Genomic DNA, 18,963 nt, shown 5'->3' with positions numbered 1-18,963 from the left:
ATATGTTATGGATAAATTAAAATCGATTAATAAAATGTAGTTATCAATTTACCAAAAAGTTTTGCAAAAAGCAATTTTGCATCGGCCGGGAATCGAACCCGGGCCGCCCGCGTGGCAGGCGAGCATTCTACCACTGAACCACCGATGCTTCTTGAGAGATGATCTACAACATACGTATATAGCTAATTAGTATGACATATTTAATTAATAAAAACTTTCAATATAAATAAGAACATACGTGAATGATACTAGTTGTGTCATCTTGTGTCATCATCTTGTGTTATCTTGTTCCTCTTGAAAATATTGTAACTTGAACTTGCAGATATTTTATCATCCACATTACATATGCACCTGAAAATGGATAGAGCAGATTATAAAAGAAACAACACTTTACATCACTCATGATATAGTCATAGTCATCAGTTAATGACATAGAGCTACCCAAAGCAAAATAAAATGATCAATGACAATATTTTATAATTATAATAAAGAAAAACAAAAATTATAGGACTCCCCGACGGGGAATCGAACCCCGGTCTCCCGCGTGACAGGCGGGGATACTAACCACTATACTATCGAGGAGGAGTTGACAAAGATTTTTAATTTGTGCAACGTAAGTCGATAATGCTGTATCCAACAATGTTATCATTGCAATCTGCTAATAATCTGTTACATAACAATGGATTCCAATTTCACCCATATTTCTTGATATAGTATCTGTGATTAGTCTTTTGATTTAAGCTTGATAGCTTAAAATCAAAATTGATACAGCATTTGGACTTTCATCAGTGATAAGTACATGTAATTCTTTGTCATACAATTCCTATTTATACTGAATTACATTTATTATATTTCAAATATAATTTTCGACGTGTAAGAAAACACGTAATTTTTTTTAATACGTTTAAGTAAGCCTATTATGGATTTTGCTTCCGTTATTACGGTTATGGCCTTGTATATCTTTAGAACCCAAGAATCCGTATTTCTTTAGGAATGCAGTCGTAAAAACAGTAGCAAGTGGACAGGCATCCTTCATTGTTGGGTGTCGAGGACTTTGGTCGACCGCGTTTTATTGCCCAGGCCCAAATCCTCTCGCATTTGGTGAATAGATGCAACAGTATGGGGTTACGTACCACTTGAACCCTATATTTTCCCAGCTGTAAATGCCGCCTGATTATTTATAATTCTTTTTCCAATCCAGCAGTGATTCAATAGCGGAAAGCTACTCCTTTAACTAATAATAATACATAATGCATTTAGAAAATCTTTGGTATATCACAATAAACGATTAAATTATGAGTATAAAAAGCAAGTTAAAGACAAAAGAAATCAAAAATTAATAAAAATAATCCCTCCCCGGCGGGGAATCGAACCCCGGTCTCCCGCGTGACAGGCGGGGATACTAACCACTATACTACCGAGGAATGTTGGTAACAACATTTTTAAACAATCTTCATTAGTTCTTGCTTTGTTTTCTTTATTCAAAATTGTGTTAAATATTTTACAGAATACTTACTCGTTTTACTGTTCGCTTATAAATCTATGAAACTCCAAAAGTTTCAGCATAATAGTAGGCTTTTATTGAGGAGTCAGAAATGCCTTTGTTCTTACAATATTACCATAACAATGTAAGTAATCATCAAGTAATTATCATTAAATATTTGGCTTTTATAACTTGCTGATCTAGATTAGAAGTCAAATAGCATCACATGTCTTGTGGTACTATTATGCTACTATTTTATTATCCTATTATATTACCATATTACTGTCTAAATGTTCCATTTAAAAAATCACCCTTATTTTTGTATTAATTTTTTGCTTTATTATTTAAATTATTTGAAGTTGCGTTTCTGAAAACAAGTAAAATAATATAACCAACATATAAATTTTGATGTGATTTGCATAAAATTAAATTATGAGAATGGCATAGAGGTGGAGCGCGAGTTTATATAAGAGGAGCGCACGCGCTCGGAAGCTCACTATCGGAGTATCGTTTGTGCGGTCGTAGTGTGCGCATTTATTCTCCGCTGTCGCTCCAATTCGTCCCCCTATATTCGACCAGTTTTCCCAGTAACGCTGACGCATCGATACATGCTTCCCATGATAAACAGAGGCGTAAAAATCACAACATTAGACGTAATGAAAAACTGAAAGGTTGCATTCTCATCTCAGTTTCGTCGGGTACGCATCTTCTACCGGAGAAATTTGTGGACGGTACTGTAACGTCGAAAAACAGTTACGGTTTTCTCGTTTAACCGTGTGTCCTTGGAAAAACAAAAATGACCAGATACTTGACACTCATTATCGTGGTGTTCCTTTTTGGTAAGTTACTTGGAAAAAAATTTGAATCGGCTGCTTGCTGTTTCTTTTCTTTTTGCCTTCGTCAACAAAACTTGTATTGGTGACTCGTAATACGCAATATCGTGTTCAAATATAACGAAATCGTGCAAGAATCTGAAATACATACGTATGCAGAATTACTCTCACGTTAAAAATATTATTTATCAGTGCCCTCGTGTTAGATGTCAAAAGTTATTTGCAACATTTTGCAAACAAAAGATGAAGTCTCAATGAAACATGATTTGTGATTGTATTGTGCATAAATTTTAATGATAGCGCTAACCTCAAATTGTAATCGATACCTGATCGAGAAACAATAGCAATCCCGGGACCGAACAATCGATAAGAATATATCGTTCGATACGAGGTAGAACGCTGAATTATCGAACTTTTGATTTAACATTCAAACAAGAACAAATGCTTGTAAAACTGTCGACTGTATAAAAGATATATAACTTGTAAATATGGGTAGAGTAATGATTATCAAAATTGATTATTGCGGTACAGGATCTCTTTTGTTTGTCTGTTGCCTTTGTATTAGGAACCCTTATCGTTGCGATACGCGTGACAAATGCATAGAATTCGTGTACTTTGTACCTCATCGTGTGTAGCTGAAATATACTATACTTTTTTTCTCGAACAAACGAATGTTTTTCGAAAAATAAACGTAAAGTAATGGTGAATGAAGTATTTTTTTAATTAATTTTGCAGAAAAATGCGCAAACGACTTCAAGTACTGCTCCAATACAAAGTCCATGCGTGACGTGTTTATTTCCGGGTTAGTCGAGAAATACAGTATTGGTCAAAAGTATTGATGCAAACATTGTAGTATGGAATCGCATGAAAATTCGAAACAATTGATTTCCACAAAAAAAAAAAACGCCCGAAATATTCATACTGTAATGTCTATTTAAACCCTTTATAATCATGGAGCTTTTGCTGGTCCGGTTACAGCTTATTCAATTAATTCCTAATCACATTATGTGAAGAACTAGTAGACACCTAATACTTGAAACAAATTAAAAGAAAAGATACCTTGAACCTGATGTTCTAGGAAATAATTTAAGAATTATTTTCAAAAATGGTGCAAAATATGACAAATACAGTTTAGTTCATAATCTTTACCTTTGTTTCAGGATTTCTTGGACACACCAACTCGCAAGAAAATCTGCCTAATACAGAGGAGGCATTGGAATCTGTGTCCAATGTCATAAATAATCTTAACATATCTGGAAATACAGATTTGAATAATCTTAATGATACTGTGATACATGCTATTGATGGAGGCAAGAATTTTTTCAAGCAAAAATGTGATAAAAATGGAGGACCTAATGCATACGACAATGCCCAAACTGCTACAAAGAAGTGGATAGAGTGCCTTAATTCATTTGTTAATAGGTCAAAATTGGAAGCAGAAATGGAAAAATATAAACCTACTGGAGATTTGGATATAGTGTTCAAAAAATACTGCCAAAAAACACCTGTTCTTAAAAAATGCATCAGTAACCTTACAGATGCTATAGAACCTTGTTTAGAACCAGAAGAACGTAAAAATAAGAAAGTTGTCCAAAATATTACTGATTCTCTGTTAAATTTTGTCTGTTACAAAGAAGGAGATCGTATTGCTTGTAAGTATTTGTATACTAAAATACTTAGCATATACAAGTAATTACTTTCAGGTTGTACTTATGTTTGATTCTTTCCATAGTATTTATATCTGCTGATGGCCCACAATGTTTAGAATCAAAGCAACCAGAAATTCAACAGTGCTTAAGTACTATTTTTGGAAGTTACATGCCTGCGGGTGAACTTAACAACGAATCTTTTCAAGGATTGAATAATCTTCCACCCTTAGTCCTTGGAACCAAGGAATGCGAGTAAGTAAACTTAATTTCTTTTCAACATACATTGATGGATTTAATTTTGAAATGAAGTATATGACATAAATAAGTAAATAAAACATACCTTATGATTAATCTGCAGAGATATTACCAAGCTTCAAACCTGTGTGGTAAAGGAACTGGAAAAGTGTTCAGATCCAACACCTGCAAACATCGTAGATTCTATATTCAAGTATATTCTAAAAGTAACGCCGTGCCAAGGTTTAGCATCTTTTCGCAGTGCTGCTTCTACCTCTACAATCAGTTTGCTGGTAATAACAGCTACAGTATTTTCAATATTAAGATTCGCATGAAGTAAATCTGAATAAGTCTTTCTATGTACTACAAAGAGTACAACATTGAAACATAATTTTTTTAATTGACCATAATTTGGAATGTAATTTATTTAATGTTTGAACAAAAAATATTGTGCAATATGATATTTAATACAATGTGTCATTTAAGTATCTAAGAAAGTTACATAGAAAGTAAAGTAACATAAGCAAATTGTAAAGAATAAGTTTGCCGTTATTTCTAATTTCTATTGTATTAATGAAGTTAAATATAATTATTACATATAAACTTATTATATTCCATCGATTCAGGTGCTTCAGAATGGACTGATATTTTGTAAATGTCTGTCTGAACATGTAAACTATGGCTAATTGTAAATTATAATTGTAGCAAAACCTACATCTTGCTTTACTTTTGCTACATTTAAAATGTATGTATTAAATTTTGTACTATAGCAAAACAACTGAATGAATTAATACAAATTTGTAATATAAATATTAATTATATGCATTAATACAACTCAGGGTTGTATTCATCATTCACTTTTAATTTGTTACATTATAAGTGTATGGTATATTATGAACATTTTGTATACAAGTTCATTCGCCCATTATATGTAATTTTACATTACAGTCACAATGATAATGCACCATTGTGAAAAAAGATGTTAAGCATTAATATTTATATTTTTTAATATTGTTTTTGTATTTTAAAAATACAAAATAATACATAATTGCTACAAAAATTGTGCCTCATTCCTTTAATATTTGTATCTACTTACTTACTCTGTTATATATGTATTATACAACCTTCAAAACTTTACATCAAAAATCTTTTAGTCTTTACTTCGATAAAATAAATAACAATTATTTTTAATAGTATTTGTATTTGGATTTTCAAACATACCTTCCAGACATTATATAACTTTTTGTTTCAATGTTTTTAAAATAAAATACGTCGATACAACAACACAATTCCCGATGCATATAAGCATCAGGATTTATAAGGCGCACATGCAATACTCGACCCCGCGAAATTTGAATGTTGTCGTATAATTTTCGTAATGCTATAAATGCTGAAAATTGATTGGTTAACGCGCGTTTACATAAAAAAATGTCGCGCATGCGTTGTTGATGCTTCGGGTAGTTTCGGTGGCGTTCGGGTAGATTCGCGATTCGTAAAAGACAGTGCACTTGAGAAAGCCCATTGTAGGCTGTCTCGACGTGTATGTTTTGAACAGTTCGCATCATGTTAATGAGTTTTTATCAAATTCTTATTAAAAATTCATGCAGTGTGTTCAGTATACGAAAGAAAATTAATAGTGCAAGACATTTACCCTCTTGATCAAGTATTTTTGTTAGTATCAATTGTGCAATAAGGAAAGTGAAGAACGATGCCAGGCAAAGGAGGCAGAAGAGGAAAATCCGGTAAAAACTACTTTATTTTTTATCTTCCTTATTATTATTTATCGATGCAAGTATCTTGAATGTTTTCAGGCAGATTTAACTAGAAGAATCATTATCATGCACGTGTTGTTTATTCTTCATGAAATTATTAGCATTCTTCTTGAATGACTCATTACGCGAATAAATTTTATTTATTTTATCTTACGTCATAACTACGTTACAATATTCGCTCTCATTTTTAATGCTTATAAATCCATGTTTACCGCTTTACGTTTGGAAGACTTTATCGATTTATGAAATTTCTGGTCGCATTCGAGCTAACGTCATGCCACCAGTGTTCATCTCCATGTGACTTTCATGCTTTTCGCACATGGTTTAGCCACTAAACGTACGAAAAAATTCAATGCTATATAATAAAAGCAAAGTAAATTACTATGCACTTCGAATTATATATCGAATTATATCATATAAATATATTGTAAATATATATATTTAACAATGGAATATCTGTTATCGAATCGAGAAAAATTTATTTTTTGAGATATTAGGTTTCATAAGGATGCGAAAACAGGGTTAGGTTTAGAAACGATACTTTCCATGAGGATGACCATGCTTTTCCTGAATCATTGCTACTAAATTTAGATTAACATACGTAGCATTCAATTAAATGTCCATCACCAACCAATCATTATAATCTACGTATCTTAACAATTTTATCGTAATCGTAGATATAAATGCTATCGTTGCATTTTGCTTTGTAATGATAATAAAATCTTGGATAAATAAAATTTGATTTGAAAGAATGCAACTAATTAGTACATTCCAATCATACTTAGTTTATCATAGATAATTTATTTATAAACTATATTATATTTATATACATTTTCATGTAATCAGTTCAAAAGTTCCTATTTTTTATGCATTATTATAATTTTGTACCATATTATACATAATGTAATTGCATTAAGTGTGATAAGTAACAGCTGTTTAGACTTTATATTATGTAACATGACATTCACTTCTAACAGCTGTTATGTTTGCTTTTTATTGTCTTCATAAATTAAGTTTAAGTATTAGCCTTGATAATGTGCAATTATTATATCAGATATTGTTTGGTTATAGCCAACTATATCTATATAGTGGCAAGCACAATAGGGTTCCCTAGGGAAGATGACAATATAGGGGAAAAAATTTCTTAAAAATTTGTTTATAGGTCATGGTGGAAAAAGAGCTGAATTAACATCTGATGAAGATTCTGTCAACAATGATGCATGCAGTACATCCAGTAGTCAGTCTGATAATCGCAGCATGCTAGATGATGTGAATGATAATGAAGTAGATGAAATTTCCCAGCAAGAAGCATTCGAAGAAAAATTAAAAGAAACAATTGATGGTTTAACTCAGAAGAGCGCAAAAGGAAGAACAGTTTGTTTTAATGGCATTGAAAAAATATTTGCTGTTAAATATATCCCAGATTTTGTGGAGGATAGAAAAATGACCATTACTGATTCTATAGAACGGGGATTAAAAAAAGGTCGTGGTGAAGAACAGTCAACGGCTGCTAGAATAAGTACTTTACTTTGTGTCCAACTGGGTGCATTTGAAAGTGCTGAAGTAGTATGCCGTGATTTGAAAAGTATTTTAACTTTCATTGCAAGTGATACAACAGCTTCAACTCAAGCTCGTGCAGAGGTAAAAACAAGATTAAGTTACAGTTAAATTCACATAATAATAAATTGTGTATTTGCAGTGTTGTTGGGCTCTGAGCATGAATCAGTTTTTGTCTGGAAATGATGCGGCAGATACAATTGAAATTGTGCAGTTATTATCCAATATCTTCTCTGGTTCTTATTTGAAAGGAAATGGTGCTATAGCAACTATTTCCCCAGAGGTTGCAGCTTTACATGCAGCAGCTATTTCATCATGGACTCTTCTTTTAACAGTTATGGCCCCAGCTGATATATATAATTTACTTACTAGTAGTAAAACTAATAGTTACATGCCGTGAGTATTTAAGTAATTTTATATAACTTTGCACGTACATGTACACGAATAACGTAATATAAAGAAATCGTCGTTTTAGGTCCCTAAATAAACTATCTGAGTTGTTAGAATCACCGCATCTGGATATAAGGTTGTCAGCTGGTGAAGCTCTTGCTGTAATATTCGAACTCGGCCGAGATTTCTCCTCAGATTATGAACAAGATTGGTCATTGGACTTGATTGAAGTATTAAAAGAATTAGCTACGGATTCTAATAAGTACAGAGCAAAGAAAGATCGTAAACAACAGAGAGCTAACTTTAGAGATATACTCCACTACATAGAGGTAAATTTCGTAATTACAATATTGAAATTCTATGTTATCATCACTAATTACTGTTTTTTTTGTAATATTAGGAAGACATTGTACCAGAAATGCACGTCAAATTCGGTCAAGAAATTCTATATTTAGAGGGATGGTGTGCACGAATTCAATACAATGCATGCTGTAGACTGCTGGGTCCTGGTATAAATATTCATCTTGCTGTGAATCAACTTCTTCGCGAAATTTTCCACCTTGGCAACAAAGTTCTACCGATACCATTGAACCAAAAAACGAGCAAATTGGAAAGAGTAAGTTCTCAAAAATTACAATTAATACGATAATTCTTAATTTCATTAATAATTTTCGTTTTGTTTATATAGACATTAATGAATGCAGCTGCATTTAAAGCGCGTACCATTCAACGTAATAAAAACAGAAATAAACGATCAGCAGCCTTGGCACCGTAATTCTTCAATTTTCTGCTTTTATACGTCAGATAACTTTTTTTAAAATAATGTAAACTCGATTGACTTTTTATTTATTATAAACGTTCAAGAATAAGAAACTGTTAAATATATTTTCCATAATGATCTAGCTTAAATTGTAAATAGAAGTGAACATGGACGAAAAATTATAATCGAATTTGGTTTCATTTGTCAGTTAAAATTTTGTGTCCGTTTAGCCGAAAACTATTATTGTTGTACAATGTTATTTACTACCACTTACGTTTTGTATATACGCAACCGAAGTATGTATATACGGTAAGCGCGCTTGGTAATGATTATCATTGCTTATTATGTCAAATCAAACTGCTATCAGTTAACAATTTTGTAAAGTTTAATATTGTAAATGTTTCGCGGTAAGTGATATATAATATATATATAAGTATAAGAAAAAATTTGTTTATAGTACACATGAATGAAGTTTGTTGTTCTTAAACATCGAGTCCTTACAATATTTTAACCTTCGTAAATGATGTTTTATTTAAAGTATACGTAAAATTGTATACTGTGTTTGATCGTCTTATATACTGTATGTAACTATTTAAATAAAATACTTCATTAAAAAATATATATATACTGGTATTGTACATAATTACATTAGTTACAGCATAGAGGTATCTCCATAAAGTAAAGTGAAATACTTGCAGTACCTAATGATTTTATTGTACTATATTTTTAACATAGTACATTTCTTTGTACACAGCTTAGCACACGTATCTTTAAATAATTAATTTTTTCCAAGTTTCATATTACAGCTAGTTGTAAATTAAGTACATATATTATATTTTTATACGTATATATTTCATAAAGGCATTGTTCCTTGTATAGAGTATGCATTTTGAGAATGATTTTTGTTTGGATTAATTGTATGAAAATATATTAGAAACATTAACGGATATAAAAAATTTATGCTATTAAAAGATTTATATATGACAAAGATTGTGTTTAAATTATAAGTGCAGTTTAACCATTTGCTTTTTAAATTCCTTTTCAGATAACATATGCCATCTATAGTTTAATATTTTAGATACTTCCTTCTCAGTGTTTTCGTAACTGCGACTGTTCGTTTTGATCCACTGGTAATGTTCCGGTGACCAATTCATTAATTTTAGCCAATCTTTGTCGCACCTTTTTAAAATCACGTTTCGTCGAACGTATAAACAACGCAATGACTTTGCAGTAGAAACGATTTCTAAAATTGTAGCCGTCGATATCTTATCTCGTATCATCTGCAGGTAAAAATATACATCAAATGTACAAATTTATTAGAATACCATTTTGAATTATTTTCACTTTTTTTATATGTGCATACCACAAGCATATTAACTTGAGAACAAAACGATATCAAATATTAAGGAAACCTGTTTGTATAGATTAGGCGAAATTAATACAAATTTTTACAATGACTTAATAAACTTGTGCAATTTTCTAAACAAAATATTTGGCTTTCAGTCATAAGAGCTTCAGCCTAGTTATCAAACGTGTCATGGTAAAATGTTTGTTTTTTACTGACTGGCTTCCAAGTCATTGTGGTCTAAGAATTGATCTGTATATAAACTTATTGCCTTGTATACTATTGACAGACCAATGATATATTGCCACACAACATATGTACACAAATAGATCTCTAAAAGCTCTAAGAGATGTTTTAATGTAATTTTTTTAGAGCCTGTGTTACATATATGGAGATACAGATTAATTAGATAAAACTTACACAAATAATATTAAAACCTTTTGTACAACAAGGATTTGAACACATGCCATCACACCATAAGGAGTTTGTTAATGCCACAGTGTTTATAGAAAGCTGTCATATACAACATCAGAAGTTTGTTCAAATACAAAATACTACCAGTGTATGAAGGTTTGGACACATTCTGCAGAATTGCACTAGTGCTTCGTCCAATCTCTGTGCAAAATTTCTATGCAAGAAGTATCTTGTCAAACCTTTAAACGCGTATATCTTTATCGTCGATTCAAAAAATGTACCATGAGTTAGAATAGTAGAAGCAGAAATCTGTAAAATTTATTCTTCTTAATAACATTTCAAATTATTCATCTACCTTCTCATTTTATAATATACACTAACCTCGGTATTTGGATTATCTAAAACAATACTGTGACATGGAATACCACCATGTTCTAGTAAATCAATGGGCAAAAGTATATCCGTGGGTTTATGACTTTCCACTTCAAAATGTACTTTAAGATAAGGATTATTTATTTTCATTTTCACCCAAGAAGATCGTTTAGGCTGAATTAATAGTTTTAAGAATAGGATCAATATCTTCCAAAAACTGTATCAATAAACTAATATGAATATATTAATTACCAATCTCATAGTTGTGTCCTTTGGACTATATCGATTTTGTACTATGTGAAGATGTTGTAATTTAGTATAACCAATTAAATCTATTATATCTTCATGGAGATTTTGAGGACTAATAACTAAAACCTAAAAACAAAATACTATAAAATGTGGAGTCTCAATAAATTTCACCAATACCCTTGCTAAATCAAACTTACATTTAAATTAATAAATACTCCTACATGCAACAGGGGACAATAATACCTTGTAGTATTAATTAATACTAGTTTTGACAGGGTCTGAGTACAATTTGTACAAATATCATCCATTAAATGTAATGCTTCTTTACTATCCAACATGAGATCTATTAATTCTAAACACTTTAAATTACGCAAATTACGCATTAGCCTTTTCAATGCTTCTAATAACTTTCCACCAGTACCAAACAATCTAATACGGTCAGGATCATCCCTGTTTGCCATATTACAAGGAAATGTAAATTTAAGCCTTCGGATGTAAGTGCCAACTCCTGCCACAGATGTATTATCTGATCCTTGTCTTTCTGTATACCAAGATATCATATTCATGAATTCATAAAGATTATAAAAATTTAACATAGGTTCAAAAACCAGTGATCGAAAATTCTTTCCAACTTTGTTTAAACATGTGGATGTTCTCAAGTGATCCAAAACATATTGCCATCCACTATAATAATTAAATTTTCCTCTAGTAAGCGTAGTATCTTCCAATGTGAATGTAGACCACACATTTTGCAAGTTAAAAGCACGATACCATGACCTACACACTAGAGATGCATAATACCGTTCACGAATAGTTAAGTAAGAAAAAATTTCCTCTAGCAGTATATCAGGTATTTGATCCCAATGACTGTATACTTTTATTTTTTTCTCCTCTTCTGTATCTTCATCTTCCACGTCTATATATAATGCTACAAAATTAATGAATACTTTATTTTTTGCATGATTAATTTAATTTAAATATAGGTTCTTCTTTTATATTCGACGTTAAGCTTATTGTCATTTAAGTTATTAAATTTAAAACAAATTATTTCTGGAACTTGTACTATTCTAGAATGCCGACATATACCGCTAAAAATTTTCGCAAAATTGCATGAAATATACAGAAGACTTAATTATGTGATTAAAGGTTTCCTAAATGTTTCAAAATAGTATTTATGACGTAAGATTGTATAACAATAAATACTTCTTTATTTTTTACTGTTTTTTGACATTTACCATTTTATAACCTAGAATATTCCAATGCTCACCTTTATCTTCTTCGTCGAATTTCCAACAACCTTTACTCATTTTTATTATATGTCGTTACCAATATTCTATTAAAATGCAAAACTGTCTCTCTGTGATGAACTTTTTCTATGCAATATATCTAAAAATACGCAGGAATAGGAAGGGGACGTAGCGAGCAACTGAATAACTCCATAACGGAGCTTAGGATAAGATATTCTTAGATTTCATTTCCAATTCTACTCTACGGTAAAATTTGCTATGCTATTTGAATCAACCAATCAAACGATATTAGCAATAGTCATAGATCATCGAATTTGTTAGTGTATATATTTACATACATGCATATGAACATTCCCCGATAGATCAGACTCAATCTGCGCATCTCGGCTATTTTCAGTATCCTCCCCACTATTTATTGTTGCTATACTATTATATATTTTTAAATTTGTCGATCATATTCATGGTGAACAAGATGCACAAATAATAAGGGGAATGGTACGACATAGAAGGTACACAAAAATAAAAGACCACTGGGTCTCCTATTAACATTAGAAGTGCACATGTGTACTACTTTTGAGTACGAAACGCGTTAGACTAATCAGAATTGACATGCGCAGAATCATCGAAAACTCGTCGTCTGATAAACATGATCTTTTGTGAAATGAATAGCACAGTGTTCTGTTAAAAATATATTTATGATTTAAATATTAATTAATTTAACATAATGATTGTAAATAATAGATTATTAACAATGAACCTATTGCACAGTATTAGGTGAGTAATAAAGCTTTAAATTGAAGTGTTACTTATACTGATAAAGCTAATAATTGTTTTAATTGTTAACTTTCAATTGTCATTAATGAATGAATAATGTATTTACAGGAGATTTCATTGTTCAAAAATTGAGAAATCAGCATATGAAGGAAGTGGTAAATCGACAATAAATATTATTAATGTTGCTGGCCCCAAATTGTTTATAACTTCATGTTCATCTGTATGTAATGATTCTTTTATAATTTTATACCACAAGTTTATGAAACACTACATTTGTGATTATCTTTTTTATAGATAGGATTCAAATTAAATAATAATTCAACATTAGTGGGTCCATTGGCAATTTTTCCAACAACTTTTTTGTGTTGGAACATTGCTTCTGGGAAAGATATAAATAATGCAAGTTTATCTTTATTTACCATCATTGAACCAAAATTAGATGTATTAGTCTTAGGTATTGAAACTAAATATGATTTTAAAAGAATTTTGGAACTAAAGAAACTAGTTGGTGAAAAGAATATCAGTGTTGAAATACTGCCTACTGATCGAGCATGTGGTGTATATAATTTCCTCTGTGAGGAAGGTAGACATGTTGCAGCTGGTTTAATACCACCATTACCGGAAGAGACTCTTACCTACAAAAAATTAACAGCTACTATGAGATCTATTGGAAATGAAAAATTGATAACATCTGAATAATTTAGACAGTAAAATTGTATATAGGATTATATTTGAAATAAACATTAATACACATGGATATTCAGTAAACTAATATTTATGGATTATTTATGTGATAATAAAATAAATCTAAAATAAAATTGAAGTTACTGATTAATGACACCAATTGTTTTTGAGCAAAGTACTTGAATTTATAGTACCTAATTTAAAAAAAGAGTTGCATGAAGTTGATTGAATATGGCGCTGACTGTCGCTATAACCTCGATAAAACAAACGTGTTTGTAACCGGTGAACGACCATGTGCAAAAGTACAAGCTGTCTATAAATGTAAATATAACTGATTAAAAACTATACAAATAAAGTTTGAAGAAGTTGAAGGCGACATTGCCAAGCAGAATATAAAATATATTGGCAATTAATTTTCCCATAACCTTGGTGGTTATTGTACGTGCATTTTTTGATACATTTTATGTGTTAACTAAGCAGTAACCTCTAGATCGTTATACGGAAATAAATATTATTGACAATGATACTGAAGAATTTTCCACGAGGTGGGAAAAAACCTCAGGACAAGAAATCATCAACTTCGGTAATTATATTACCTATAATAAAAACAATATGTGCTTATATTGTTTATTAATTGATAGTTTTGTTTTAGCAGTTGTTTAAACAGTATGAAAAATCGAATAAAAAGAATCGTGAAAAACAAAAGTCAGGCATACAGAATAAAGATGAAACAAATTTGGTTGCTTCTACTGCAGAAAGATTATCTTACCCAACAATATCAGAAGGATTGGTAGTTTTAGGGTGTATCTTTGAAGTGACACAATATGATTTAATGATATCTTTGCCAGGTGGCCTAATAGGTCGTGCTCAGGTTACAGATATCAGTGAATCTTATACAAACATGTTGCAAAATTTAATTAAAACAGAAGATACACAACCAAATGATTTCAAACCATTGTCAGAATTATATTCTTGTGGAGATTATGTTGTATGTTATGTAAAAAGTATACAACCTCAAGAAAAGTGGCAAATTGTTTTATCACTTGATCCTAAATTGATAAATCAAAATTTAGATATCAGTTATTTGCACAATGGATCAAAAATATTGTGTAATATTAGTAGTATAGAAGACCATGGATTTGTTGTAGATACAGGTTTAACAAATATAAGAGCATTTATACCCACTCCAAAGAATAATGAAAAATATTTTTGTAAGTACATTGTTAAATGTTTTATGCAATTAAACATATTACATAATTTGTGTCATATACAAATTTTATTTAGATCCAGGTAAACAGCTGTTATGTACTGTTCGAGAAATTGAAACCAATGAAAATATGTCAACAGTTAAATTATCCACAAAACACAAACACATTATAGTTACAAATAATACTGAAATCAAATCATTGGACTGTCTGATGCCAGGCACAAAATTTGAACTTTATGTAAACAAGATACTTTCTAATGGACTATATGTTTCATTTGGTAGTAACCACAGTGGATATATCAATCAACTTTATTTAGATGAGCCTTTAGCTAAATATTCAGTAGGAATGGAAATTACTGGTACATTGCTGTATATTTTGCCAACTGTAAAATTTGGATACTTCAGCTTAATGGTGGATAAATCTAGAAATGATGCTGTGAAGCTTGGAGATATAATTGATGAAGCTACTACTTTATTCAGAGAATCAGGTGGAATTACATTGCAATTAAACAAGAATGGAGTAAGAGGATTTGTTCCTTTGAAAAGAACAAATGTGGATTATGATAAAATTATTGAAAAATTTATACCCGGTTCTAAACATAAATGTAGGGTGTTAACATATAGTTGGATGGATGCTGTTTATATTTGTACAATGCAACATTCATTATTGGAACAGAAATATTTTTCACTGCTTGATTTGAAACCAGGTGATGTTGTAAATATAAGAATTATAAGTATCAATGCAGAAACTGGTTTTGTTAATGTTCAACTTGGTAAAATAAATGGACAAGTTGCACCAGAACATGTGTCTGATGCTGGTTTGAGCGATCTAAAAAAATTAAAAGTTGATACAGAAGTTGAAGCGAAAGTTTTAGGTATCAGCACGGCACGAAACAAGGCATATTTCACTTTAAAGAGATCACTATTAACGAGCAATTTACCTGTTTTAAGCGATATAAAAGATGCAGAATGTGGCTCAAATTACCATGGAACTATTATACAAATAAATAATAGTGGATTATTGGTAAAATTTTTTGGCGATATCAAAGGTTGGATTCCTCGAAATACATCGAACAAGGAAGCATCGGAAGTGAATTGGAATTATTCCGTTGGACAAACAGTTTTGGTACAAATTAAATCGGTAGATCAAAATTTAGGAAAGATAATTTTGACTATACCTACTGAGGATAAGAAAAGAGAAGAAAATGTATTTACTATCGGCGAACACGTGGAAGGAACAATTATCGAATCATCTACTCAAGGTGTATATTTGAGAATCAGTAAAAATGATGGACAGGATGTTAGTACTGGATTTTTACCAGCTGGACACATGTCACCTTGTATGGAGACTGCAGCTTTGTTGGCATCAAAATGCATTCCTGGAGATACTCTCTCTGCTTTAGTATTTGCTACTACACCGAGCTTAATATTAACAGCAACATTTCTAACTGACGAAAAATATAGAAGTTTTGAACAGTTGAGAGTAGGAGACTGTATACCTTGTTCCATTAAAGACATTGAACCAGATGGTGTAAAAGTTATTTTACCAGTCTCAGGGTGTACACCATTTGGATTCGTTTCTTATAGTAACGTTAGTCATTTCAAATTACTGCACATACATCAAATTTTATTTGCAAAAGTTTTTTCCATTAACAGGAAAGAAAAGGAAATAAATGTGACTCTATCATTAAAAAAGGTGTATAATGGATTATTGGATACTTATAGTAAACTTATAGTAGCGGTGGATACTCTGACTTTGTATTTTAATAAATTAGCAGAATTAGCAAAAAATCCATTTTATGACAACAGACCAATTTCGTCAGTCAGGCTAGGACAAAGAGTTACTGGCAAAGTTGAAAAAATTACGAATAGTGGACTAGTAGTCGCATTAGAAAATAATTTGCAGGGTATAGTATCTAAAGACCATTATTCTGGAAATCTCAAAGTTGGAGACACGGTTGTTGGAACGGTTATGTGGAAGAATTATGTACATGAACTTGTCGAATTAACCCTGAAACCTACGACAATGAAAAGTATAAGTGAGGATCAGAATAAGCAAATCGAAATTCCTCAGGAGAAATTACTAAAGGGCAGAATTTTAATGGTGACAAATTGGTTTATTTTAATTGTCATAAAAGGTGAGGACAAAGGATTTTTAGCGGCAATGCCTGTGAAACGACATATGAATGATATACAACCAGATTTATCACCCTATAGTGTCCATGCAAAAATCAGATGTTACATTATATTGAATTCTAATGAATCCGATATCGTGCCTATTTGTATGGTAAAATCAGCATTCGAAGAAAAGAAGAAGAAAAAGAAAAAACAGAGTACTAACAAATTGAAAAGGAAAGGAATGATTTCAGGAAGTGAGGTGATTCCTGTTAAAAAAGTAAAAACCGAAAAGGATGAGCCAGATGTTGAACTTCCAAATAAAAACAAAAAAGGTAAATTAAAAACAGAAGACTTAGAAAAAGCAAATTTGAAAGAAACACGTGCTAAACAGAAAAAGGAAAAGAAATTGAAAAAGATAAAACAAGAAAAAGAGGAAGAAGAAACTGAAGACATTAAACCATTTAATAGTGTTATAAGGCAGTTAAATTTTGATGCTATTGATAATGAAAATGAGGAAAAGCCAAGAATACCTGAATGTGGATTCTTTTGGGATGATAAACCTAATTTGGAATTACTCACCAAAGAATCATCAAGTGAAAGCGAAGATGATACAGAAGAACAGCCGAAACAGAAAAAGAAAAAGTTAAGCGCTGCTGAACGCAGGGAGAAAGAGAGACAAAAGGAACGCGAAATTCGACAAAGGGAAGAAGCGTTAGCTAGCAATCAATTGCCAAACTCTGTGGATCAATTTGACAGACTAGTTTTAGCAAGTCCAGACAGTTCAATAATTTGGTTACAATATATGGCATACCACCTACAATCAACAGAAATAGAAAAAGCCAGGGCAGTTGCTAGAAGAGCTGTGAAAACTATAAGCTTTAGGGAAGAAAATGAACGTTTGAATGTATGGAATGCTTGGTTAAACTTAGAATCAAAGTTTGGAACTTCTGAATCTTTAAATGATGTTTTCCAAGAAGCTGTAAGGACTAATGATTCATTAAAAGTGTACACACACATGTTAACTGTACATCTTGAAGCTGGTAGACAGTTTGAATTAGAGAAAACAATTAATACTATGATTGGAAAGTTTAAACAAAATCCTCAAGTATGGATTGAATGTGGATCTGTGCTATTAAAGATGGGATTGAAAGACAAATCTAGACACATCATGCAACGAGCATTGCAATCTTTACCAGCATCTGATCGTAAGTAATACATTAAAAAGTAAATTTATTAAGATGCAGCAATGACATAATATTTTATTTCTGCAGATGTAAATTTAATGGCAAGGTTTGCAATCTTGGAAAACAAGTATGGAGACAAGGAAAGAGCACAGACTCTTTTCGAGCAAATTTTAAGTTCTTATCCTAAACGTGTCGATATATGGTCATGTTACGTCGATACTCTAGTCAAATCTGGTGATGTTGATATAGCCAGGTAAAAAGTTTGTTACTATTTTTTGCACTCTTGTTAGAACGGAAAATAAGAAAAAGTTGTCATTTTTCAGGAAAGTACTGGAGCGAGCAGTTATACAAACGTTACCACCAAGGAAAATGAAATCTTTGTTCAAGAAATTCATTAATTTTGAAGAACAACACGGTACTCAGGAAAATGTAGCACGCGTTCAACAAATGGCTGTTGAGTATGTCGAAAAACAGTGTAGTCAAGACAGTTAGAAGAATTTAACTGACAAATTAGAAATACAAATGTTTCATATATGTGTTAAAATTGTATAAAAATTATAAAAACTTCATTTATAAAATTTGTAATTCTACACCTTATAAGTTTTCTTTATTTTATTTACATAATTTTGTATATGTACTGCATTTGTTATTAATATAGTATGTTCGAGATCAATTGATGATTTGAATTCAA

At 31.1% G+C, this 18,963-nt stretch overlaps 5 protein-coding genes and 3 non-coding genes across 9 annotated transcripts; 4 read left to right on the top strand and 4 right to left on the bottom strand.

Moving 5' to 3' along the window:
- Positions 1-77: 77 nt before the first annotated feature.
- Positions 78-148, bottom strand: TRNAG-GCC (transfer RNA glycine (anticodon GCC)). Its single transcript has one exon. It is a non-coding gene; the product is annotated as a tRNA-Gly (tRNA).
- LOC100876974 (uncharacterized) lies at positions 78-12,467 on the bottom strand. Its single transcript, XM_003701215.3, has 11 exons — positions 12,326-12,467; positions 11,256-11,986; positions 11,062-11,184; positions 10,819-10,983; positions 10,582-10,746; positions 4,306-9,958; positions 1,981-2,454; positions 1,517-1,850; positions 903-1,234; positions 239-351; positions 78-163 (listed from the first exon to the last, which is right to left on the bottom strand). Exons 1-6 carry the CDS (start codon positions 12,363-12,365, stop codon positions 9,680-9,682), a joined length of 1,503 nt encoding a protein of 500 aa, XP_003701263.2. The 5' UTR covers positions 12,366-12,467; the 3' UTR covers positions 78-163; positions 239-351; positions 903-1,234; positions 1,517-1,850; positions 1,981-2,454; positions 4,306-9,679.
- On the bottom strand, positions 511-582 carry TRNAD-GUC (transfer RNA aspartic acid (anticodon GUC)). The gene has a single exon. It is a non-coding gene; the product is annotated as a tRNA-Asp (tRNA).
- On the bottom strand, positions 1,353-1,424 carry TRNAD-GUC (transfer RNA aspartic acid (anticodon GUC)). The gene has a single exon. It is a non-coding gene; the product is annotated as a tRNA-Asp (tRNA).
- On the top strand, positions 2,182-5,390 carry LOC105661913 (27 kDa glycoprotein). The gene is made up of 4 exons (XM_076541697.1): positions 2,182-2,322; positions 3,477-3,968; positions 4,049-4,217; positions 4,324-5,390. The coding sequence occupies exons 1-4, from the start codon at positions 2,280-2,282 to the stop codon at positions 4,532-4,534; spliced, it is 915 nt and encodes a 304-aa protein (XP_076397812.1). The 5' UTR covers positions 2,182-2,279; the 3' UTR covers positions 4,535-5,390.
- On the top strand, positions 5,800-9,299 carry LOC100876862 (Interferon-related developmental regulator 1). Its single transcript, XM_012280244.2, has 6 exons — positions 5,800-5,941; positions 7,134-7,612; positions 7,671-7,924; positions 8,004-8,247; positions 8,319-8,534; positions 8,607-9,299. The coding sequence occupies exons 1-6, from the start codon at positions 5,908-5,910 to the stop codon at positions 8,691-8,693; spliced, it is 1,314 nt and encodes a 437-aa protein (XP_012135634.1). The 5' UTR covers positions 5,800-5,907; the 3' UTR covers positions 8,694-9,299.
- Positions 12,468-12,938: 471 nt separating the features above from the next.
- On the top strand, positions 12,939-13,902 carry LOC100878956 (NADH dehydrogenase [ubiquinone] 1 alpha subcomplex assembly factor 3). The gene is made up of 3 exons (XM_012280245.2): positions 12,939-13,079; positions 13,188-13,299; positions 13,374-13,902. Exons 1-3 carry the CDS (start codon positions 13,030-13,032, stop codon positions 13,776-13,778), a joined length of 567 nt encoding a protein of 188 aa, XP_012135635.1. The 5' UTR covers positions 12,939-13,029; the 3' UTR covers positions 13,779-13,902.
- A 92-nt stretch (positions 13,903-13,994) lies between these two features.
- Positions 13,995-18,872, top strand: Rrp5 (Ribosomal RNA Processing 5). 2 transcript variants are annotated; one of them, XM_012280246.2, is made up of 5 exons: positions 13,995-14,346; positions 14,416-14,974; positions 15,048-18,293; positions 18,360-18,525; positions 18,596-18,872. In XM_012280246.2, exons 1-5 carry the CDS (start codon positions 14,284-14,286, stop codon positions 18,762-18,764), a joined length of 4,203 nt encoding a protein of 1,400 aa, XP_012135636.1. In that variant the 5' UTR covers positions 13,995-14,283; the 3' UTR covers positions 18,765-18,872. The 2 variants fall into 2 exon arrangements, with proteins under 2 accessions (XP_012135636.1, XP_012135637.1); XM_012280247.2 differs by having other exon boundaries at positions 13,996-14,346; positions 14,419-14,974.
- The last annotated feature ends 91 nt before the right edge of the window (positions 18,873-18,963 follow it).

The sequence above is a fragment of the Megachile rotundata genome, chromosome 16, assembly GCF_050947335.1.
Source record: "Megachile rotundata isolate GNS110a chromosome 16, iyMegRotu1, whole genome shotgun sequence".
NCBI classification, from domain to species: Eukaryota; Metazoa; Arthropoda; class Insecta; order Hymenoptera; family Megachilidae; genus Megachile; species Megachile rotundata.
The sequence above is the reverse complement of the archived record's forward strand: the minus strand, read 5'-3'. Positions and strand labels throughout refer to the sequence as shown.